This window comes from Notolabrus celidotus, chromosome 21 (genome assembly GCF_009762535.1).
Source record: "Notolabrus celidotus isolate fNotCel1 chromosome 21, fNotCel1.pri, whole genome shotgun sequence".
NCBI lineage: Eukaryota > Metazoa > Chordata > Actinopteri > Labriformes > Labridae > Notolabrus > Notolabrus celidotus.
Genome location: NC_048292.1, coordinates 13,928,694 through 13,953,404, shown reverse-complemented (window position 1 = coordinate 13,953,404; position 24,711 = coordinate 13,928,694). Strand labels below are relative to the sequence as shown.

General features: G+C 41.3%; 1 protein-coding gene across 1 annotated transcript in view; it reads right to left on the bottom strand.

Annotated features, from left to right (window-relative positions):
* Positions 1–22,804, bottom strand: part of hgfa (hepatocyte growth factor a) — a 33,458-nt gene extending 10,654 nt beyond the window's left edge. The window contains exons 1-11 of the mRNA XM_034673029.1: positions 22,543–22,804; positions 17,399–17,561; positions 17,133–17,245; positions 16,366–16,480; positions 12,165–12,307; positions 9,616–9,736; positions 9,301–9,425; positions 5,207–5,378; positions 4,864–4,997; positions 2,380–2,473; positions 1,116–1,255 (exon numbers count right to left, since the gene is read on the bottom strand). Coding sequence (XP_034528920.1) covers positions 1,116–1,255; positions 2,380–2,473; positions 4,864–4,997; positions 5,207–5,378; positions 9,301–9,425; positions 9,616–9,736; positions 12,165–12,307; positions 16,366–16,480; positions 17,133–17,245; positions 17,399–17,561; positions 22,543–22,606 — 1,384 coding nt within the window. The 5' untranslated portion in view covers positions 22,607–22,804. The remainder of the gene's footprint in view (positions 1–1,115; positions 1,256–2,379; positions 2,474–4,863; positions 4,998–5,206; positions 5,379–9,300; positions 9,426–9,615; positions 9,737–12,164; positions 12,308–16,365; positions 16,481–17,132; positions 17,246–17,398; positions 17,562–22,542) is intronic.
* Between the last annotated feature and the right edge of the window lie 1,907 nt (positions 22,805–24,711).

Here is a 24,711-nt window from a genome sequence, read left to right as displayed (position 1 = left end):
ACACTCGTCTCTTGTACCAGGCTGTAAACATGTTTATTTCTGCTGTAAAGATCGGCTTTTTTGAATTGGTGTGTATGTGGTTTCCAGTACTTCCGGAGCCAGCTTCAATCGGACCCTCGATGAACACTTCCACATTGGACTCATATTTTTAGACAGGAGTTTGCCGCTTGCCTGAAACATAGCCTCAAAGGAATAGTTTAGCCTTGTTTATAGGTATTCTGGTTGTTTTCTTGCCAAGAGATGGATACCAATCAGAACTCTGTGGATAAAAACAAAGCAACTGGTTGGCTATGCTAAGCTAACCAGCTGAAAACTAAGAAGACCTTCTACCTAAAAGAAATAGTTTAGCATTTTGGGATTACGCTTGTTTTAATTCTTGCAGGAAATTATACAACTCGACTGATACTACTTCAAAGTCTGTGGGAGAAAAAAGAGAAGCTAACCAGTAGCCGGTACAAGTACATTATCTTTCTTGATGACAAAGCTCTGAATTTTTTGGAATACACTTTCCCTTTTGTCCCTTTAAGACTTACCTTTTTAATCTCGCTTTTAATTTGGAGTAATTTATTTTTAGCCCTGGACTCCATTATTTTAATTATTATTTTAATCAATATTATTTTAATCATTGCTTTAACATATATTTATCTTATTTAATTATTTATTTATCTATTGATTTCTTGTATTCTTCTGATCTTGTTAACGCTACCTCATTTTTAACTTTTCTTTCCACTCGTACTTATTTTATTAATTTTACTGTGTTGATTTTATTTTATTTTTAAGTATTTTATTTATAATCATGCCTTTTTTAATTTTACCATTGCTGTTGTTTTCTGTCTCTCTATTATACTGTGAAGAACTTTGGGCTGCATGTTTTCATGTATGAAAGGTGCTTTATAAATAGAGTTGAGTTAAGTTAAGTGTAACTAGCACTAACCTTTTAGTGTAAAAAAACAACTTGAAGTTTACAGATAGTTTTAGCCATTGTGCTAAGCTAAGCCATTTCTAGAAATACTGCACAGACGAGTGTCTTTTTTCCCTTTCTTTGGTAGCTAGTATGTAAGGCTGACAATACACAGACAGACATAGGAACAGACAAGGTTATTTAATCCACTCACAGTGCTTCAGCTTGCAGTAGTCCCAGACCAAACGATTATTTGGATTGGTGTAACACCAGGGGCCATGTTTGTCCCGGTCTGGGTTCCGGCAGTAGTTCTTCTCCAGCCCAACATGTGATTCTGTAGAGTGAGAATCCCCACTGTAAAACACACAAATACACATTCTCATATTCCATTTATTATTTTGCGCACAGTGTTTCAGAGCTAAGGCTGAGCCACGTCTCATAAAGATTCAAATACACTCTCACACTCTACAAACACACAAGCATGTGCAAACATTGAGCCTGACTCTGGGTTTACTATAGTGTAAAGAATCCATTGCATCGGTTACACAGAGCCCGTAGAAGGAAACAGAGCTTTTTTGAAGCGTGCTCATGGGAGTTTAAAAGTATGCACTCTAAGCATTCATAAGGGCTCGGACCAGCAGGAGCCACATCCTCTGCAGAATAATTTGGCTCTGCTCTAAATTTTGAGGAATTCATGTCTAATTGTGTCCCCTTGCTGTAACATTCCTTTTGGCTCTGAGGTAGTTAAGTGTAATCTCAGATTTTGCCAAAATATCACAAAAGAGCAACTATTTTGTCAAAGTTCGGACAGACACATGGAAAAATAATGCTAAGCGATGGGCAACAATTTGTCAGGGGGTGAGGATAATTCCACTTCCCAAGAGAATGTTAAACAAGCTGTAGCTCTCAGCAGTTTTTCCTGGGATGACCCTTGGCCTTGAGCAGGGTAGACTCGCTGGCTGCAGACTATGCAAGGGAGCTGATTGGCTTTGATCTACTTTCCTCAGAAAGCACTTCCTGGGGTCAGGGGTCGGCTCTGGAACATGTCCATCTGTCTGTGCCATTTTGGCTTTTAAAATTCCTGTAAATTAAGTAATTCCAACAGCCCGACTTAAGCATGAGGCAACAGCCGTGGAGTTGGCAACCTTTCCGTCAGGTGGGGTCACTTGGAGTGCACCCCAGGGTTTCCTCTCGTCAGTTAGATGAATAATAATTGGGCCTGGTATTGACCCCTGTGGAACCCCTGATTTCCCCTCGCTGTTTGTTTTCACTGCTTAGCTTCATTCATTTGAAAGGGATTTTCACGAGGCAATGGGAGCTAAATTGTCAACAAACACTCATCAACTGAGCTGAAAAGAATATCAGTCAGTCTCTCTAGGAAATACCTCCAGTGTTTCTTCATACATTACAAGCCTGACTGGGTGGCATGTAAATGAGCAAAACAACACATTTGAATACAGAATGAATTACAGTCTTACCTATTTATGTGATGTGACCATTCTGCACATGGAATCCCTGATCGGGTTATGGATAAAGTGCCCCGGTATGCCTCTCCATTGTCTTCATAACAGTCTGAGGAGGAACAGAGTGAAGCAATAAAAAAAAAGTCCTAGGCATGCATGAAATATTGGATCAAGCAGTTTTTCAAATACCGTTATGCAGTCAGTAAATGGGAGAACTCAAAGAACCATGCATGATTCGGTGGATGCTGTCTTTCTCATTGATTCAAACAAAACAAAATTAGGTCGAAAATTTCCGTTTTCCTTTGTGGTTTGGATCAATTTAGTGTCCGGGGCCTCTGTGTAACCAGTGGTTCTCGAATGTAATAGAAAAATGAAACCTTACTATGTCTGTTCCTAAACAGACTCAGAAGACTGGCTGTAGTAACCAACAGTCTGGCTGCAGTTTGACATGTGTGGTCTTACAGCAAATGTAAAGCAGAGCATCATGGGAAATGAGAGCACTTTTGCCAAAGTCTGGTGTTTTTGTTCTTTCATGAAATGGAATTCGCTGGGCAGCATGCTGCCAAGAGGCTCGCTCCTATGGGAGCAATATAGAAAATGTCTGTATCAATCCACTTTGCAAAAACATGACATGTCATAAAGAGCATTAGCGGTTGTACTTCTCAATCGTATTACACAGGAGACAGCGTGGACATTTCAGAATGATGGACCCAAATTTGCCACATGCTTTTGGAACACTCTTGTGGTTTTTAATGTAAGCTTGTCATTTTGGGGAAAACTTATTTGCTTCTTAGCTTAGACTTAAAAAAACCACTATATTTGAATTGCAACCACCAGCTAGTTAGCTTAGCCTAGCATGAAAAATTTAAAAGAGGGAACGGATCTCCTCGCTCTGTCTTAAACCACTCAAAGATGTTTATGTCACACTGATATATCGTTGTTTAACTTTAAGGATTATATACCAGCCTATAGATAAAATATCATCTTGAAAGGTGTTTGCTGTTGTGCACCATGTAACTGCTTGCTAGGCTAAGCTAATAGGCTGCTGGTTCTGGCTGTAGGTTTACCATAAAAACATCAAAGCAGTGTAAATGTTCTCATCTTACAGTAAAAAAAGGATGCAAACATTTTCCTAGAATGCTTTTCTTTCAAACTCAGTCAAACTCTGTAAATCAAAATGAATACATCGTGCCCAAACCATACAAATATTCAAACGTTCAGTGATATGTCTTAGTTTCACTTAAAGGACTTTATACCAGACAATTTCTTCCTTAAGTTATTTTGACTTTGCGCACTTTGTAGCCGTTAGCTTCAAAACAGTTACAACCAAGAGGCAAGCTCCGGTCTCAAACTATGAAGCCCGTGTGGAAGTGTTATAAACTGCAATTCATCGAGAATCCGCTTGAGGTTGGCTGCAGAAACACCAGAAACCACATAGACACCCATTCAAAAAAGGTGATCTTTGCAGCATTAATAAACATGTTTACAGCCTGGTTCAAAAAACGTCTTGGCTCTACATAGCTAATCTCTCTATCGGCATGCACTGTACGGGTTTCTAACGCGACGGTTCAGAAGATATTAAGATTACGAGTTTTTGACCAAATAAGGACATGACTGACTTGACTCCCGGACGGGAACACATAGCTGTTGGCTAGGAGGCTCAAACCCTGCCCCTTTACCTTACACTATGCCTGGTTGAGTTCCGCATTTTCAATATGGCTGCCTCCGTCGATTGGCTTCAAAACTGTGCTCAGGAAAAGATGGGCGACGTCACGGATACTACGTCCATTATTTATACAGTCTATGGTTAGAGCACATTACGTCAGCTACCACCACACCTTTAGACCACTGACTGTATAGATAATGGACGAAGTATTCATGACGTCACCCATCTGTTTCTGAAGCGCTGTTTTGAGGCCAATCGTTGACGGGAGCCATATTGGAAATGCTGAACTCAGCCTAACTGCTGTCGAGCTAGTGGGAGGTACAGAGGTAGGCTTTGAGCCTCCTGGCCAACAGCTACAGTGTTCCTGCCTGCCAATCAAGTCAGCTGTGCCTCTCATAATGGAAGACTCGTAATGTCAATATCTTCGAAATTGCTGCGTTATGAAAAAATTCACCCCGTGTGTGCCGATCGAGAAATGAGCTATCCAGACTACACTTGTTTTTTGAACCAGGCTGTAAACATGTTTATTTCTGCTGTAAAGATCGTCTTTTTTGCATTTGTGTGTATGTAGCTTCCGGTACTCCTGGAGCCAGCCTCAAGTGGACACTCAAGAAACTGCAGTTCTTAACACTTCTGCATTGGCTTCAATTCTGGGAGGTTGCCACTTGCTTTAGAGAGAACCAAGCTAGCAGACTGACCCTTTGAGTTTTTTGCTAGCTTATATTAAGCTGCTAGTTACCAAATTTACCATACAGACATAAAAGTGGTATCAGTTTTCTCCTCCCAGAAGAGAATGAAGTGTAACTCCACATTACAGTCGATCAGTATTTTACCTATTTTTTGTGTGGCGTCAGCATCACACCTGGGGATATGGGTGCAGTTGGCTATCCTCTGGTTGGGGTCTGTAGTGAAGCACCATGGGTAAGCTGCACCATCAGGGTTACGGCAGTAGTTCTCTCTCAGGTCTCTGTGACACAGACATGTACTACAATTTAAATGATAAAGCTGATGAACAAAACTTTTTATGGCAATGGTGGGATTACTAAAGTCTTACTTTCATCCCTTGCCTTTTGGCACTACAACAATCAAAAGCACAAAATGAACAAATCACCTCCCTGACACAGCAGATAGAATCCAATCCAAGCTGTCAGGGGCCATGAAAGAAGGATGACTCACTTGCATTTGAAGTTCTGAGGGAGAAACGAGTGGTTATGGGGAAACTGGGAGTCCCAGCGCTGACATGTCACCCCCTCTGGAGTCACATTCATCGTGCCGCGGTAATCTCTGCCCTTTCCCTGGACACAGGATGAAGTTACATTGACATCTGTGTCCTCACTTGAGTCAGAATCTTGCAAAAGACAAAGAAAAAAGAAGAAGAAAGTGTATGTCTGAGTGTAATCATGAAACTGGAATCACAGGAGAAGTTGGCTGAAAAGAGAGTTAGGTGTAGAAACCAAAGGCAGGAAGAAGGGAGGGAGAGAAGGTGGGAGATATTAATCCCCAGAAGAATGTGTCATGTTTAACCTAGAGACAGATGATCAAAAACAGTAGCACTCCCCCCTAGTCCTGACTGTGAGGAAACTTTCTGTGTATTCATAACAGTGGTGCCCCACATTCTTGCACGCAGTTTCAGAGACATCCACAATAAAAATAATAAGCAGTTCTTTATTGCTGACGATCCTAAAAGTCACAGGTTGTCATGAAAAAAAACCTGGAACCTGATCCTGTTTAGGAATACCTCCATGCCACAACATTTAAACTTGTTTCTGGTGAATTTATTTATCCCAGCCAAACCAAAGATATCACATCCAACCCAATCTGGCCGGGGCAACTTTATCCACCGGAAAACTATTCCAAACATCTTGAGAAGGAATTCTGCTTTTCAGCAGCGCGGGGATTGCAGAACATAGGGAGCGGACTTCTCCCCTCCGGATTTCTGTCTCTGTTTCTTTAGCCTTTGACAAATGAGATGGGAGAAGATGGAGGAGGAAGGGGAATGTTTTGAAGCAGAAATGAGAAGGCGGATGGAAAAGAGGGATTCTTTGGCTTGATGTAATGCATGCCAGTGTCTGTGTGCACTGTGTTGTACAGGTCAGTGGTTTTTATCTCTCTGAGGGCAGGCATTGAGGGATGCACACATCTGGACAAATGCAGATCCTCCGCCCTCGCTGTAAATCATAACATGTACTCTTCACTACATGTGTGTATGTGTCTGACAGAGACAAAGAGAGATGATCTGTGTGTTTGTGACGGCGCATGGGGGATATTTCATTGCGCTTTCAAAGAAAAAAAATGCACCTATGGGGTAACCTCTTTTTGCCGTCCATATTCTGTCTTTTTGTTGCACTTGAAGGCCAAAAGTTACCTAAACAGCCACTCTGTCAAGCTCTGCCATGAGGACATCATGTTGGTGATCTCTCTTAAAGGCCCTGTGAGGAGTTTTGAACTGGCTGAGAAACAGACTGAAAATGATACCGATGCCTCTTTATGACCTTCAATAGTCAACAAGACCATCAGCAGCAACACTGACACGTTCTCTGTTGTCATTTTTAATGCCTGAAACCACCCTGAGGGGGTAGGTGTCAGACCAGATGATGGACATCTCGCTTCAGAAACAGCCTTTATTTGACTGTTTTCATGGAAAATAATCACACACCCTGATAAAGTTGAGTGTTAAAAGACAACAGGATTTGGTTTTTGTTGACAACACTACTTTTGCATGTTTAAGACAAGAGATACGAGGTATCACTTTGTCCACAAGGGGGCGCCAGAATCGATACAAAACAAAAGTTCCCCACAGCAGCTTTAAATACTAACATCCCATATTTTAATGATTCTTTATAATTATCAACTAATTCTGACCTTGCACCTTCAACTATAAAAGGTCTAAAATAGTAAAAAGAAAAAAAAAAATTAATATCCACAAGGGTTTTTCCATGATTGTTCCAGATTCAAAAATAATCCAAGTCTTAGTTCCAAAAATTGTGAATATGCTCATAAATTGAGGAGTCTGTCACTTTTAGTTGATAAGTAGGTCACCAAGCTTGATTCCTTTCAACAGCAGATTCATTTTCTGGCACTTGATTTGAAAAGATTGCTGACAAAATGAAGAAAATATTGGAAATTTTAGGTGTCTGCGTTAGCAGTGGTAGCAGCAGGGTATTTAGGGGGGTTGAAGTTCAGTGTACTTTGGGGGTGCGGGAGGATTTTAGAATAAAAACATATAACCGCGGAAGCGTTGTACATCACATCACATTACTTACACAAGCATAGAGAGAGAAAACATGACCAGCACAGTCCACTGCTTGTTGTGGTTGGATGCAAACAAAGTATTAAGCTAACGAGCCATTACTACAATGGTCTGTTAAAGCAACACCTAGCTGTTAGCAAACTGACAAGGCATGCTCATTTAAGTGACATGGTTTGGTGCAACTCAGTGCAGCTCGACAACCTCTACTCTCTGGACAATGTGGGATGTATGCTGCATACTAACGTTGATACAGAATGACAGATCTGCTAATGAGCTCAGATCTGTGTAAGGTGTCTAATGCATCTATACTTCGCTGCATCATGCTTTGAGGGTTTGGAGGGCTGTTGGAGCAGGTCAGCAGTAGCACTCAAAAGTTAATGCTAATGGGACGAGTTGGGTCATTTTGAATGGTAATTATCTTGGTTGTTCCATGGTAGGGCTAAGGTGGGACTAAGAAAATACTTGGTGGGGTGGCAGTCCGACCAAGCCCTACCCTGCTGCGGTCTCTAGAAGTAGAAGTGTTTGCTATCACAAGTCACCAGGACTTCCCATTTTAATGCAATTTGGGATTCAACAAGTTTGTACAGGATGGATCGCCACCATTCTTCAAAGACATATCCCCTTATTTTGGCTGTGTCCTAAAACATACTCAGTGCTTGCTCCCTACTCCCTACATTTATAGCTCATTGTAAAGGACTTAATTGTGAGCTCATCGGCATAATGAAAACCATAGCTTAATGCTGATAATAACACTGTTCCTGACAGTATCAAAATGTGAGGCTCAATGAAGCTCCAGATCAACAGTAAGTAATGTGATGAGTTTTGGCAATTGCCAATGTAAAGAGCCTATTTTCACAAAATAATTGAGTTTCATAAAGACTGAAATAATGATGCCGGTTGCCTGGCGGTCTAACTGGGCCCCTATAGAGAGGCCATGGTCCTTGTTGCACAGGTTGCTGGTTCGACTCAAAGGCCTCGACCAACTGCTATACAGTATGTCTTACCCCACTCTCTACTCCCCACACTCCCTCCTGTCTCTCTTCAGCTGTCCTATCAATAAAGGCAAAAATGCCCCAAAAATATACTTTACAAAAAAAACAAAACTTGATTCTTCCACTCTGTAAAAAGCTCTACAAAATGGCGAATCCCCTTTATAATGCCCAGTACAGTGAGTAATGTGTGATTCCAGACACAGCTCTGGTGTTTTGATGATGGTTGGTGGGGGAATGTTGTCCATCCTCAAGGCCTGACATAGGTTTTCAATTTGATTGAGATCTTGTGACTGAGAGAACCAAAACATATGATTCACATCATTTTCCAAATCATCAAACCACTCAACCGTTCTTTGTGCGTGGTATGGCAGCATCTGCATCCATGATGTTTCTCCCCTTCAGTTCATCGCTTGTTTGTATATATAATGATTGTCTTTATACCACCGAATCAGCTATCAGAATCTCTGTATAGTGGCCTTCATTGTAACTCTCCATTTGCACTGTCCCTTGTCATCTGTCAGTGGTCTCTGTAAAACACTTCAGGCTCTCAAGTCTGATCCCCTCCCCTTTATAAACAACCTATTTATTCTTCCTTGTTGAGGTACAGGGATTTGAAGCCAAGCACCACATGAAACACCCAGCCTGGTAAACAAAAGATTTATGAGACTCTGCAGGGGAGAAATGGGGCTTTTTTACTCAGCTCACTGCAACTAACCCCAAACCACCAAAGTCCTAAATGTAACATACCCCCTTGCGCCCTCAAACCACTTGCTGGTAGTACCCAACCACTGTCTTTTCAAAAAACAAGCAAGGGATCCTCAGTACTGAGTCTACTTTTGAAACTTTGTATGGATTCATAACTGTGTGATACTTAATGTTTTAAGCTTTTAAGTGCACTTAATGTAGAGAAAAATACAAACAGTCATTAATCTCAGTAAAACATTAATTTGCTCTTCTATAGATTCATTGAAGATTATCCACAAAAGCCAAGCCCCAGATTTGGAGTACATCAACAAATAGGCTCTTACCATTACCACACACAGTGATGTTGCAGTACTCCCATGGAGTTTTGGGATCCATGGTATAACACCAGGGACGGAGACGATTATCCAGGTTACGACAGTAGTTGTCCTTTAAATCTTTGTCCCGATACCTGAGAGAGAAAGCAGAGGGGGTGCAGGGAGGAAAGAAAATAGGAGGGAGGGAGATAAGTCATAATAACTGGTGAGGTCTGTGTCCCATTAGTATTAGCGTCATTTCTTTAAGCATCTGTCATGGGTGTGTTCAGCGTTGTCCATGAGAAAGGTTATTATACTATGTGATTATGAGCTTTGCTAGCTTACTTTTTGGGCTGGAAGTGGTGTTTGTGGGGCCTTGCCAAGTCCCATCGCTGGCACTCTTTGCCACTCTCTGTATGGTCCATTTTGCCCTGGTAATTTTCCCCATTACATGTCATACAGACTTCTGCCAACAAAGGAAACAAGTAAACAGAGTCTCATTAGATGTATACAAACAAATTATCACTTAGACAACCTTCCTTGGGACAGTGAATCATTTGATCGTTGAGTTCATTAAAAAAAAAGTCATCTTTCTGAGAGTCTTCTCCCTGTTTTCTCTTCCCATCCCTTCTCTCTTACCTCATGAAAATGTGAGAGTCAGAAGAGTAGGGCATACAGTCTAATCAGTTAGAGTAAGCTCTGCTCTAAACAGGCATCTTAATCTTGCTCTTCCTCCCCTGTCTTCTTTTTTTACAACATGTTTCCTCAAACTTCTCACTCTGTTTTGTCTCTCTTCTCACCTTTCTTCCTCAATGAAAACAGGGGAGTAGTGGGAGGTAGAGCATACAGCCTAAGCAGGCTTTTGCAAATCAGGCCCAAACAGGATTCTCTGCCTTTTTCAGCCTCTTCATTCATCTCTAAACTCTTCTCTCTCTGTCTTTCACTTTCCTTTCTCTTCTCCTACCTCATACAATTGTGGGAGTAGGGGAAGGTATGGCATGCAGCCTTGCCTGGCAGGGGTTGAGCTGTAACCCAAACAGGTTTCTTGCCCTGGCTATGCCTTCCCTGTCCTCTTTCTAACATGTCTCTACAGACTTCCTCCTCTGTTTTATCTCTCCTCTCTCTTGTCATGAAAATGGGAGAGTTGGGAAAGGTAGGGCACACAGCATAACCTGGTAGGGGGTGTGCTGTCGCCCAATCAGGCTTCTTGCCCTTGTTCCGCCTCCCTGTCCTCTTTCTCATGCATCTCAGCACACTTCTCTTCCTGTTTTCACATCCTTCTCTCTTCTCCTACACCATAAATTGACAGAGTAGGGGAAGGGTAGGGCATATAGCCTGACCTGGTAGGGGTTGAGCTGTAGCGCAAACAGGCTTCTTCCCCTTGTTCTGCCTTCCCTGTCCTCTTTCTAACACATCTTTACACATTTCTCTTCCTGTTTCAACTTTCTTCTCTCCTCTCCATCCTCATAAAGTGATGGGAATCTAGGAAGGTAGGGCATACACTACAGCCTCAAATCTGGAGGGTTGAGCTGTCGCCCAAACAGGCTTCTTGCCCTTGTACTGCCTTCCCTGTCCTCTTACTATCATGTCTCTACAGGTGCCCCCCTCTGTTTTATATCTCCTCTCTCCTGTCATAAAAGATTGGGAAGTAGGGGAAGGTAGAGCATACGGTTCATAGCTCCACTTGACACACTTGAAGCTCTCATAAACAGAGTTTTTGAAGGTGGTTATGATGCTGGGTTGTGGCAGCTACTAGGTGCAAGTTTGATGGTTTGGAGCATTATCAACCAGAGGGGAGGGATGTTAAGACAGAAAATAGTTCAATCTTAGGACCTATCAACCTCCAAATTTGGTAGATCCTCAAATAAGTGCTGGAGGGGCTGTGGCCTGGTCAGAGACCATACACATATATTTTGGGACTATCCAAAACTAAAAACATATTGGAAAGGTATTCAACTTGAAATTAAAAACTGTCTGGGTTTAGAACTGCCCTTTGAACCCTCCTGCTTCCTACTGGGAATATTACCAGGGGATGAGGAGTACAGTGGCCATGCAGCTCTGCTGAGGGTCCTGCTTCTAGTTGCAAAGAAAGTCATCACAATCTCCTGGTTACAGCCACAGCCCCCCACAGTCACACAGTGGAGGAACAAATTGAAGGACATTTTTTATATGGAGAGTATAACTGCTAGATTACAGTTAAAAACTGATCTTTTACAGATAAGGTGGGCGCCTGTTGCTTTGTTCCTTTTTGGCTATCTCTCTGACGGGCTGATTTGTGATATACATAAATATTATTCTTTTATTTTATTGACTTATTTTTCTTTGAAGTTTACCGTGAGGATTTTTTTATCATTATTATTATTGTTATTATTATTATTATTATTGTTGTTGTTATTGTTATTATTATTATTATTATTATTATTATTATTATTATTATTATTATTATTATTATTGTTGTTGTTATTGTTATTATTATTATTATTATTATTATTATTATTATTATCCTGATTACTATTTACAAAATTATTTATATTTATTGTTGTTATTATTATTTCTATTTCTATTATTTTTGTTTTTGTTTTGTGTTAATCATTACAATCTTAATATCATTATTATTTTGTATCTTTGTATTTACTTATTTTTAATTGTGTACTATCTACTTATTTATTCATTTATCTTTACCTTTGGACTATGGACTAGGTGTTTTCAAAAATCTTGTTTTGTTTTTTTTGCCTCCGAGTCTGATAGCTGCATTGTTGTTTTGTGATGTTGGCTGAGTCTAATAAAAATGTTAAAAAAAAATAAATCTTAGGGCCTATCCATAAATGGAGCTTCTTTCTGAGTTATTTGTGCTGAATATCATTCCTCAAGTATGACATTCGTAAGAGTCTTACCCTCTGAGCACTTGGGTATGCCACACTCCTCAGCCCGTACGTTGGGGTTAGTGGTGTAGCACCACGGACCACCAGGATCGTTGTTAGGATTCCGACAGAAGTTCTCCCTCAGGTCTTGAGTTGGGTACCTATCAGGGTAAAACCTACAGGGGAGTAGACACACATTATTGAAAGTGTTAACTGATACTGTAAGCTGTTTAAATAAATTTGAGGGAGTACTTGCACACTTGGCTGCTCCAGTAGTGTATACAGTGCTTTACCTGCCTGCCTGCCTGCCTGCTGGTGCTCTCAGTAGCAAGCCAAACACATTCAAAGGGCATTTATATTCAGATGTAAGCTTCATCCTGAGAAAATGTTACATGAGCAGGTCACCTTTGAAATCCCAGAATGACCATTCAAAGAAACCTTATGCAAAGTATGTCATTAATACACTTCTACTCTCTAGGTTTGCACCTTTTGCATGATCGCCTTACTGATTCCTACCATACCCCAGCTCCCTCAAGTGTGAAACAGCCAGACTCTGTCACAGCACAGTAACCACCAACAGCACAGAACAATGCTACAAACCACTGGGAGCAACCCAAGCAGGTCTGTTTCTGGCAACCTTCGAACACTCTTAAACCCAATCCCTCTCTGTCAAGGGTTTGCATCGTAAGTGACTGTAGGAGCGTAAGAAAAAGAACCTGGCTAGTGCAAACATATGGAATGTAACAATGTGGGCCGTCATGGGAGCCCCATGCTAAATGGACAGTGTGTGAAATTCGTCTTCTGCTAGGGAAGGATGATGAAAAGCTGGCATGTCAGCACCCCTGTGATCCATGCTGACCACATTCCACCTCCCACCCAAGGAGACAGAGATAGAAGACAGGAGAAGAAGAAGCGGGCATAGAGGAGTGAAAGAAAGAAGCACAGAGACAGCTTAGAAAAGACATAATGGAGTGAGGAAAAAAGTGAGGATCTTACTGTTTAATTGATGAGAAAAAATAAAGAACAAAAACTACCCTCCCTTCCACAGCTTGTCTGAACACTCTGCCCCAGACAATGACTCTTTACCTAGGGGAGTCTGCTCTGCTCTCCCCTCTGTGCCCTGGGGCTTACCCTCTGCTTGTACGCTAATGCACATCATCACTCACCCCAAAGTAGAAAACATCTAAGGCGGCTAACTTAGCAAAAAAGACTGACGAATGGGAAGCTACACCTCATAAGACTAAGATAAGACAAACAGTAACATTTCACTGTAACAAAACCAAAAAAAGACACTACTTCCTCTTCAATGAAGCACCAAATGCACATCTGTTGACCGTAACTCACAAGCTCGACACACCAATTTTCTATCATAGTACAGTATCTTTAATTCATAAGCAGAATTACAAGGTTTTTCACTTAAAAAACAAGGTTGCATCTGGTCAGAGTCCGTAAAAAGGCCGCAGCATGTGAGCAAGTTAGCAATAATGATGTTGCGCTAACAGATGTTGGCCAGTTATTCATCTCCTTGCCAAAGTCTTTTCCCATCGGAGTTGAGGCAGACACTGTGCACACATGCTTCGCTCCCTGGGTCGGCGCAAAAACATACTGGCCAGATTTTGGATATCACTACAGTTAAAACCTTGAGCTGAAGTAACTGCTGTAAAATGTCAAAGCAACATGCAGCTGGAGATTATGGAACAAACAGGGTCATGCATCAGAGCTGTGCATCCAAACGAAAAATTATTAGCAGATTAAAGCGAGCACGCAGGCACTTAATGAGGCTGAAGACGTGATGATTTTTGGAGGCAAGATGATGAAGTGAAAGCAATTAGAAAAGTTTGGAAGTGCTTCTTTAAATTGTTGCCAAGAATGATGTGAAAAGCTTCCTTTTCAGTTAGCCAAATATTAAGCTGAAGCTAGGAGATGGTCAGCTTAGCTCTGTGAAAAGGCGGGACAAAGGCAGCCTGTTTCGAAGCCGATCGTCTAGTGATTGTGACGTAAAGAAGCGGGCTTTGAGCGTCCCAGCCAACAACTACAGTGTTCCCGCCTGTCGATCAGGTCAGCTGTTCCTCTCATTGGAAGACTCGTAATCTTAATATCTTCGAAATTGCTGCGTTAGAAAACATTTCACCCCCCGTACAGTGTGTGCCGATCAAGAAATGAGCTATCCAGACTACACTCATCTTTTGTACCAGACTGTAAACATGTTTATTTCTGCTGTAAAGATAGTCTTTTTTTGAATTGGTGTGTATGTGGTTTCCTGTACTTCCAGAGCCAGCCTCAAGCGGATCCTTGATGAACAGCAGTTTTTAGCACTTCCTCATTGGACTCATATTTTTAGACCAGAGGTTGCTGCTTGGTCTTTCTGCAAAGCTTAGCTAATCTAACTGGCTATACAAGATTCAAGATTCTCTTTGTTGTCATTTCCTCTAGTATTTGCATACTCATTGATAACAAGTAAGCACCTGCTGAGTTATGCTAGCAGCTTTCAGTCTTTCTGCGAAGCTAAGCTAAGCTAACTGGCTATTCAAGATTCAAGATTCTCATTATTGTCATTTTCTCTAGTATTTGCATACATAGTGAAATGAAATGCTGTGTCTCACAAGCTCAATCGTACATATGTTAAAAAGACACTCTGGGCACTGGTGGCCTAGTGGTCTAAATGTCCCACGTATAGAGGCTATAGTCCTCGTCGCAGAGGTCGCCCCAGCTGGTCTACCATTTCCTGCATGTCTTCCCCCTCTCTCTACTCCCCACATTTCCTGTCTCTCTTCAGCTATCCTATTACATAAAGACAAAAAGCCCAAAAATATAATATATAAATATAATAATAAATATAACACACTAGACATTTAAAACAAGTTAAAACATTTGGGACACAAAAACACGTAAGTTAGCATACGTTAGCAGCATGATAAAAACCATTTGAAAGACAGTGCATCTAGCCTAGGAAGCTTCATATCCACCGTACAGACACGAGAATGGTTTGAATTTTCTCATCTGTCTCACAGAATGAGCGTACCTTACCTAGCTAAACGTGTACACAAAGAAAGATGGTCCCTAAAGGAATTGTTATTACTCATATGAACAGAAATGTTCCATTCCATTCCATTCACCACGCTTGGCCGAGCATCAGTCCACAGCTCCTTTCACTGGGCTTCAAACACTAAATATAGACAACAGGTGGAAGTCCCATTCCTGGAAGGGAACCTCCTGAGAAATCACCCCTGCCCCACACTGATCAGTCAAGCATGAAAATAATAGTTACCTGAAACTCAAACGGTGCGTCGTTCATTACGGCGGTAATTCTCACACAGCGGGACAGTCCCATGTTGGGTAACCTCGCAGTGGCACTAAATCTCCCTTAAGTAAAGCTCTCTCTGAACCTTTGAAGGTTAAAAGTTGCTGACAAGCCAGGGCGATGTGGATGGGTGCTACATTTGCCGTGTGGGACGGGGACGGGGACTGGGACTGCGTGTCAAATAAACAATGACAAAGTATTGTGTGGCGCTTATTCTTGAAAGAGAAGAGGAGGAGAGGGGAAGAGAGGACTGAGACCAACACTGCGAAGTGATTTAATTGAGGTGGATCACTCAGTATTTGTTTAGCTCAGCTAGGTAACGGACAGTAAATAACTTCAGTCTATAAAAGGTTGTGCTTCCTTTGTTTTATTCTACCTCCTTCCTGACTATTGCTCACTCTGCACTTCTTCAAACTTTTACAACTCTGTCTCTCAAACCTCCCCAGTGCTGCAGTTAAAATATCTTGTGACTAATGAGCCCCGCTAATGAGCCCTTGGCTCAGAACCATCATCACAAAATTCACTGATCTCTCCTTAGCGTGGAGCCTCTGGAAGAAAGAAAGAAAAAAAATCTTGGGATACACCTGATGGCAGAAAAAAACTGCCTCAGCGGAGAGGACATCCCTGCATGTGTTGAAAGAAATCTGACTTAACTCTGGCTAAACATTCACTCGCCTCCCAGCCTCCACCGTCCCTTAACCCCTGAGGTGCAACGGGATGATGTGAACATCAATAAATCAGCTGCTGAGGCCTGTTCAATATCAGACACAGAGACAAAGCAAGAGCATCCAGGAAGGTGGTGCAAACTAAAGATTAGAGAAGCAGACTTTGAAGGCTGCTGGTTCAAATCTATGAGACCTGGCAAGACGGGAATGAATGAATAAAACCTTCCACTCCTTGTGTCACGCAAGCAAAAAAAAAAGAAAGACTTACGTGTGTTCGTTGATGTTGTTATCTGACCACGCTTGGCAAGTGATGTTCGACTTTGTCCATGACCTCCTGCCTCTGTAGTTGTCCTTGGTGCCGATGATACACTCCCTTATATAATCTAAGTAAAAGCAGAGGTATGAAAAGAAATTGAAAACATCAATTTGTGTGTGTTTTTTTTAATACAAGCTGTCCCTGTGTACTCCTTGTGTGCCAATTTATACAGCGCTAAGTCAATTAAACGCTGATTTGTGTCCCCTGCCTTGACCACCTGGAGTATATTTTCCCATCTATGGTCAATAAGTCGTTTTTACAGCCATCGTTTTATTATGTCCCAGCTTGTGTGTTATTCCCAAAACAGACAACTCCCTGAAGTTCATTAAATGTCACCAGGGGGAGTTTCCATAAATTTTGCAGTAAACTCTAAAGTGCTAGATTCCACAGCCAGCAGTGGAGAAAAACTGTTGCACTCCGTCTGTAAACAATGATTTTTTTTTTGGTTTACACTCCACTTAAGCCTGCTACATGTTTATGCACGCGTCTCTTCTCAGCGGAGTGATTAAAAAGCAGGGGGTGAGGGAGGCTGGCGGCTTTTTATTGTGTCAACAGAAACCTGAGGACCTTAAAAACTCCGGGAGCTTGATGCAAGAAGCACAACCTGTGATCCCCTTAAAAAAATAAAACCACAACTCGCCTGGCAAATCCCTCTCTGCACCTGAATCTTCAGAGTTCACAAAGTCAACTTCAAGAGCACTAAAAATAGACGTATTTACCCTTTTTTTCATACAAAGTAAAGTTGGCATTCGCCTGCTTCTGAGCACCGTGGGTGAAACGGTCAAAGGGAAGCAAGTGGCATTTCCTGTTGTGCCGATGAAAGTTGAAAGCCCTGTGGAGACACACGGGAAGTAGTTGAGAGATGACCAAATGATAAACACCCAAAAAATATGTAAATACTTCATCTGTCCAGGAAAAGAGAGGGAGCAAAGAAAACATAGCTGGGAGGGAAAGTCAGGGGGGAAACGGGGAGAGAGTTTTTCACCTGCAGCTGAAGTTTTTCTTGACCTTCTTGCACTTGCGGGCACAGTGTTCCTGTGATCGGCTTTTTCGTACCATCGTCCGCTGAGGACAGTCCGTACAAACCAGCATGTGATGCTCAGTCTTTTCATACTTCTGTAACGATTGATGAGTCCTTCGGCAAAAACCTGGAGGAACATGAGGGCAGAACATGTAAATAACTATCTGCAGGTTTAGAGTCCATGTAGGGAACTAGGATTTTCCTGGGAATCCCACTCTCTAAGAGGACAGTTTTGAGTGACACTCTTTTATGAAAACCACATATTGGGCTTCCTAGTAGACAGGTAGCTGGATGCAAACCTTTTTCTGTCGGAAACCAGGATTTGGTTTGTCTTGAATCTCCCGGGTCCTGACTGTATCTAAGCTCTCATCTGCCAAGTAGCGCCTAACGCAGATATATTTAAGTAAAAGAAATGTATTTCTTTGCCTGTTCTTCACTGACAAAGCATCAAACATTAGTCAAATACTGCTACGACACAGCCAAACATTTCACTGATGCTGTCAAGGCGCTGGGAGTAAAGCAGAACTTGTAAAATCGATTAGAGTACCTTCCAGTTTAGACCTGGTGGTTTGAATATTAGAACAGCAGGAGGCATGAACACTGGTTTGAGAGTCTTGGCATGAATAAAGCACAGTAAAGATTGAATTATTTCTCTGTCATTTATTCGAATGGGTGGCCGGCGGTGAATAAAACCCTATTTTAGCTCAATTTTTCTTCAAATCCTTTCCATGTTGACGTGTTGCATCCGCAATGCTAAATCATACTGAAACATCACAGAGCAAGACCAGAAGCCTGAATCCTGAATGTACTCGGTAAGGCAAGCTAAAAGGCTGTTACAGTGTTGTACTGTAGTATTCAGTAAGTTTTATATTTGTTTAAATGTAGCTTATGTTCCATTTCAACCTGTTCCTTGTTAGGTATCAGCTAGCAGGAATCTGCTAGCTTAAAATGAGCACCTTTCCTTTCTTATCATGTAACATTAGCACTATCAAAGAGGTTAGCAAAGAGGGGTTGATTTTCTTAATTACATGATTTGCTACACTGGTATGAGGTCCTAATAAAGCTCATGTGGTCAGAGGAAAATGTCTGCCGTGTGAATATGAATTGTGAGAACATATTTTGAGATGGAACTTCTGCCATGCTGAGCGTTAGCTAGCTTGCTGATCGTTAGCTAGTTTACACTGTAGTAATGAAGTTATTTCACAATTCATTGGTTAACCTCAGACTAAAGCTTATGTTTCTTTTCAACTTGTTCCTTGCTAAGTGTTAGCTAGCCATGGAGTCTAATAGCGTAAAATGAGAACAATTCCTATTCTATCATGTATCATTAGCACTACCAAAGAAGTTAGCCAAGAGGGGGTTAAATGCCAAACAGCAACCTCCGGTCTAAAAATATGAGTCCAATGTGGAAGTGCTAAAAACTGCAGTTCATCGAGGATCCGCTTGAGGCTGGCTCTGGAAGTACCGGAAACCACATACTCACCAATTCCAAAAGGCCGATCTTTAAAGCAGAAATAAACATGTTTACAGCCTGGTACAAAAGACGAGTGTAGTCTGGATAGCTCATTTCTCGATCGGCACACACTGTGAGGGGGGTGAATTTTTTTCTAACGCTGCAATTTCAAAGATATCTAGATTACGATTCTTCCAATGAGAGGCACAGCTGACTTGATTGACAAGTGGGAACACTGTAGCTGTTGGCTAGGAGGCTCAAAGCCCGCCTCTTTACGTCACAATCGCTCGACAGCAGTTAGGTAGTGTTCAGCATTTCCAATATGGCCGCCGACTGGCTTCAAAACAGCTCTTCAGAAACAGATGGGTGACGTCACAGATACTACGTCCATATTTTATAGAGTCTACGTTAAATGCTCATCAAAACTAGCTAGATTTTCTCGATTACATTTACACGATTAGCTAACGTGACATACACTGGTATGATGTCATTATTAGAAAAATGTCTGGCATGTGAGTATGAAATGTGAAAACATTTTTTGAGATGGAACTTTGTAAGCTAGCTTGCGAATCTTCAGCTAGCTTACACTTTAGTTAGCTAGATACAAACGTATCTAGTATTTGTTTTCTTCATAGTGTTACTTGAACACACTAGGTTAGCTAAGAAGTTGTTAGTGTCAGCTGTTGTTAAATGGTTGCTAATCAGATGGCTCAACAGTAGTTTTATCATGAAATACAGTTTAATACCTCTTCAGGTCTTGTATTGTTTTAGCTACTGATCAGTTGGATGTGGTGAATTAATTACAAAACATCAGAGGCTAAACCCAGAATTCACTGACGTGGCATTGTAACAAAGTTTTAGCTTCCCACCATCTTTACATCAAAATAACCGAAGTGAACTGTAAGAACATTTTGTGAGATTGTACTTTGGCTGTACTGGCTGACCTCAAGTAGCAGACTTGTTTGAGTGTTAGAAAACAGGTATGAAGTGCGTCAAGGATCAAAGCCTAGCTTGCCTGACAAATGAAGAGTGGATGCTGAGCTGCGAGGACAGCCAAGAGAACAGAATGATGTTCATCCAACAGGCTGCTGCACTCCAGTACCTTTGGAGGTTTGATGCTCATGAAAGTGTATCTCATATTTCAGTGCTTTTAAAAAAAAAGCCAAACAACGGCTTTGTCAACAGCTTTTACTACTCTGTGGCATTTTTTTGTACAGTAGATACATTAAATGGACATCTGTGATACCCACAGAATGTATTTCTGTCGCTTGCATTCACGACTTTATGGCGGTCACGAAATTCTTATTCAGACCCCTGCTGTTTAACGGCAGTGACGGTGACTACGTGTTGACAATCTACACTACAAGGGTCACTTTTATCTTTTAAGGGAATAGATGCAGAAGAGGATGCTTTCATGGCACTTATCTCTTCTATTGTTACAATTTACACAGCAGTTTCACAGCTTTTGGCATCCAACACAAACGCATACAGAAACGCATAGGTGTCAAAAGTCTGGTGAATTGTAAGGAAGCCTTGTTCATTCAGAAGCATTTGTTGAGGGACATTTCTTTGGAAGAGGAAGATCAAAAGAGACATATCATTGAAAATACATAGTATAATGGATATGTGTTCATAGGGGTTCAAAAGCAGGACAAGAACCATATTTTAAGTCCAATCCTCTGCCCTACAAATCATTCATTTTTACCTAATGGAAAAGTTCAGAGCTTGTTCTTCAGCCGGATGAAGGAGTATTCAATAAATGCTTCTTCAGAGCTCTATAAAAACATCTCAAAGCACAATTTGAGTTTAGTTACAACAGTTTCCCGTTTATAATTAGAGGCAAGTGCGTTATAAATCACATAGGGAAATCTTATGCTACTGAGTTACAGCTACACGCTCCTGTGCCAAGATCCGACACAGGACGTCGTGTGTGTACTTAGGATATTGTAAACTGTGCAGCGTTTAGAGGGTCCTCGTGGCTGAAAATGGTTTTTCGAGGAGAACGTGTTATTAATGTTTGGGCTCCCTTGGATCACATCTGGCACTCATCACGGTGTTGTTCCAGCCCTGATGTCTGGCCAGGCTGCTCAATTAGATTTCACTTAAGTCTCTTCCTCTTCTTGACGTCCGACTTCTGCTATCTCCAGATCCAGAGCATTTCGCTGAAGTTGGAGATTATAATAAAATGTGCTCAATGGGCAGGTTTGAGTGAGAGAGAGAGAGAGAGAGAGAGAGAGAGAGAGAGAGAGAGAGAGGGGGAGAGAGAGAGAGAGAGAGAGAGAGAGAGAGAGAGAGAGAGAGAGAGAGAGAGGGGGGGATTTAATGGGAAGAGACAGGGATAGCTTACAGGGAACAGGTTTGAGACCTCTGGTTTAGCCTGAAAAATGTAGAGAGGAAAGGTGAACGACCAAAACTCTCACCTTCCTCAGAAACTCCCACTAAGGTGCCCTTGAGCAAAGAGCTTCAGCGTCAGCTGGATAATTGTTTAAGTCAGGCTAACCTTTTGGGATATGCTATACTACTACATTTTAATACATTTAATGGCAGTGTTTTGAAAAAGGTTGTGTTTAACGAACAACAGGAAAGTAGCAGGGTAAAGGTGTGCCTCTGTCTGGGAATTAAGCACACTACATCTGCTTCAGAGAGCGCAAAGTGTGGAGTCAGACTCAACCAGATGTTACCCCCTCCCCACCCTTTTACCCCGTGCACAGACACACGCACCCCTTTTCTATCTCTCTACCGGGACACAAGCGCATTTTACTTTCCCCGACTCCAGGGCGGGTCAAAGGTCAGGGTCGGCACCCCTGGAGGTGGTAACTACAGATTCAGTGCTTTACTCAGTGCCATGTCAACGGGGCGGATGTGAACCGGCACACTCTGTAACCACCAAATAATGTGCGCGTCAAATAAAAAAACGCGCGGCGCATTGCTGGTTTCGGGGCGCGTTTCATTGATCTGTGGTGGTTGTTAGAGCGTTTATGCGCTGCAATGTTACCAGCAGACATGCGCTGCCTCTCGAAAACAGTTCAACAGATGCAGGAGTCTCTGGGGCTGATATCACCATGACCTATAAACGGTTTAATGACAAAGTAGTAACATCAACAGATGCGCTTCAAAACATGCGCTTTGGCTAGACTTTCTACCTTTACGCAGCTGGAGACGAACACTACCCTGACTAATGAAACTTTTAATTCACACAAACACTGTTAAAGCATTTTATGTTGATGGGATCTGTTTGTTTCTAACGCCAGTGCTGCACTGTAATAAAGTGACTGCTACAAATAGTTGTTGACTGACTCTCTTAAAAAAATAGCCTCAAGTATGTTCTTTCACTAACCTCAATTACTTATGCATTTAAACGGAGAGAGAGAGCCAAATCAGGACATGATAGGGCTTGTTGTCAAATTAATTATCTGCGTGATGTGCTGTCATTAAATACTATTCATCAGCAAAACTTCAGATTGATTAAAGAAAAGCCTAAACCGACATTCTAATGAAGGATAAACAAGAAAAAATGTGGATTAACATTTCCATAATTTCTTGTTTCAGATCTTTTCTCGCAGAAAACATGTTTATTTAAATTTGAAGTGAATATCCAGCACAGCAGGTAGGCTCTATATGAAGCACGTAGTCATCAAAGCTTCCCGTGTCTTACCTGTGTCCATTAAAGTGACCACAACACACACCAAAGCTTGGTAAATCCACACGTTAGTCCTCATGGTTTTGAGCAGGATAGAATCCGGATGAAGTAAGCCAGACTCGGTTCCTTGTATGAAGTCCACAGTGTCTGCAGAGAGAAGCAGAAGACTCCCTCACTCAGATGCCACTTTGCCACTTTGCCAGCAAACACGTCCTTGATTAAACCTCCACTTCACTTGAGTTTGTGCTCCTCTCTATCAGCGTCTCACCTCAGCAGTGTCAATGGCACGGGATTAAATACTACAACTTCCGGTGGTGAGTTTCAAAATAAAACCGGAGGTGAGTCATTAGAGTAGAATATTCTACAGATCAAAGTCTGGTGATGTTTCATTTTAGTCCTGTTGTCAGCAAGTAAGAAAGAAAGTGAATTCATCACACCCAGCTTTCTCTGTGTTAAAGAGGGAGTCATGCTGAATGATCCCATGGGTAACACATTTCCACTGAACAAATGTGCTGCTGACTCGTAGTAATAAAATAAATTCTGCTTAGTCATTGTTCTGTATCTGTTTTTCTGTGATAACGTGTCTTTCAGTTGTTTTCTCGAGATCTTGACTGAACCCTCCTGTTATGTTGCAGGTCAAATTGACCCTTTTTAAAGTCTATTTCAGGCAATATATGCCTTCCAAACCAGCTAAATGCATCATAAAAATCCGAGCAGCATGTGACAGAGGAGGAGTCGTGTTAATTTATCAACATCACTTCATAAAAATAAAAATTTAAAATAAAACAAAAAAAATGTATGTCAAGTAAAACTATTGTATTCATATTTAGGGCTTTCCAATGTACATTCAAAAAAGTTTTAACATGAATTTTAATGAAAAATTAGTGAGTTATCCTCATTGAATCATGATCTGTGAGAATTAAAGAACACCAATGGACCAAATCTTGATTTAAATGGTTAGTAATGGAGTTAAAACTTAGATTGAAAAAAAAATGTGTATTGGGATTTTTGGGGGTTCTGATACTTTTGGATAATTGAATATGCCCAGGGTCAAATTGACCCAGGAACATTATTGCTGTTCCAGATAAACGAACATAACAGGAGGGTTAACTTGTATCACCCATGAGGCAAATAACAAACATGGAAAAAGGCCAAATTTACCTCATTAATTTGGGCAATGGTAACATGGTATGTTGTTGTCTGGCCAATTAGAGTGACCTATATGTTGTTTTCTAGATTGAAAGACAGTATCACAAGAATCTTGTTATCTAAAGATAAAGAAATAAATCAACCAGTTCTGTTATCTTGAGAGAATGAGAAAAATAAGCCCATCCTCAATGAAATAACTAGACATTAAAGCTGGGGTTGGTAGTCAGAATAGATACACTTTTTGTTATACTGGTTAAAATGATCTTTATGTCCCGATGGCAATCAATACATAATGTGTTCTTAAAAAAGAGCGAAAAAAAAGCTGCTATCTACAGCCGGAGTAAACCTGGGAAAACACCAACTAATCCCTGCCTTTAGGGTCCAATTTATGAAACCAATCAAATCCCGTCCTGCCTTTCTGCCCGCCTCCTGCGCGAACATTTCATGTTTGTTCTTTTTTTTTTTTTTAACTTTCACTATGTTAATGTTTTGGTGTTTTCTTACCGCTGAGTGAGACATGAGTTGACGTAGTGCAAAACACAAACGATGTGCTGAGGACCGGTTTTGAATCAGTCACGATCATTGCATGCGTGTTGATTAGCCGAAGTGGTGCGACATCAGTCCTGTGCATACCTTGGCTCCACCAGCTTAATATGTTAGCAACCATTTAGAGGGTATTTTGGATTCACTTCTCACACTGAGAGGAGTTGGAGGCATGCTGGCCATCATGTCATACAGTCAATCACGTTTGCGCAGTGCAAGTCCATCTAACCAGCATTGAAAGTAGATTTAAACTAACCGGAACTATAAGTATGAAGGCTAGGAAGTTCAAACTACTGAGTCAGAATGATCCAATAGTAATAAAATAATATATTAGTTTTCAATGTACAGGCACAGGTTTGAAGATCTGGTTTTATTTTGAAAGCACTGCTAAAACAAACAGACTTGGAGAGCACTCTTGTAACATATTCTCAGTATTTAAGACATTATAAAAACCCCATGGTGTAGAAACAGGACCACATGAGGATGCTTTTC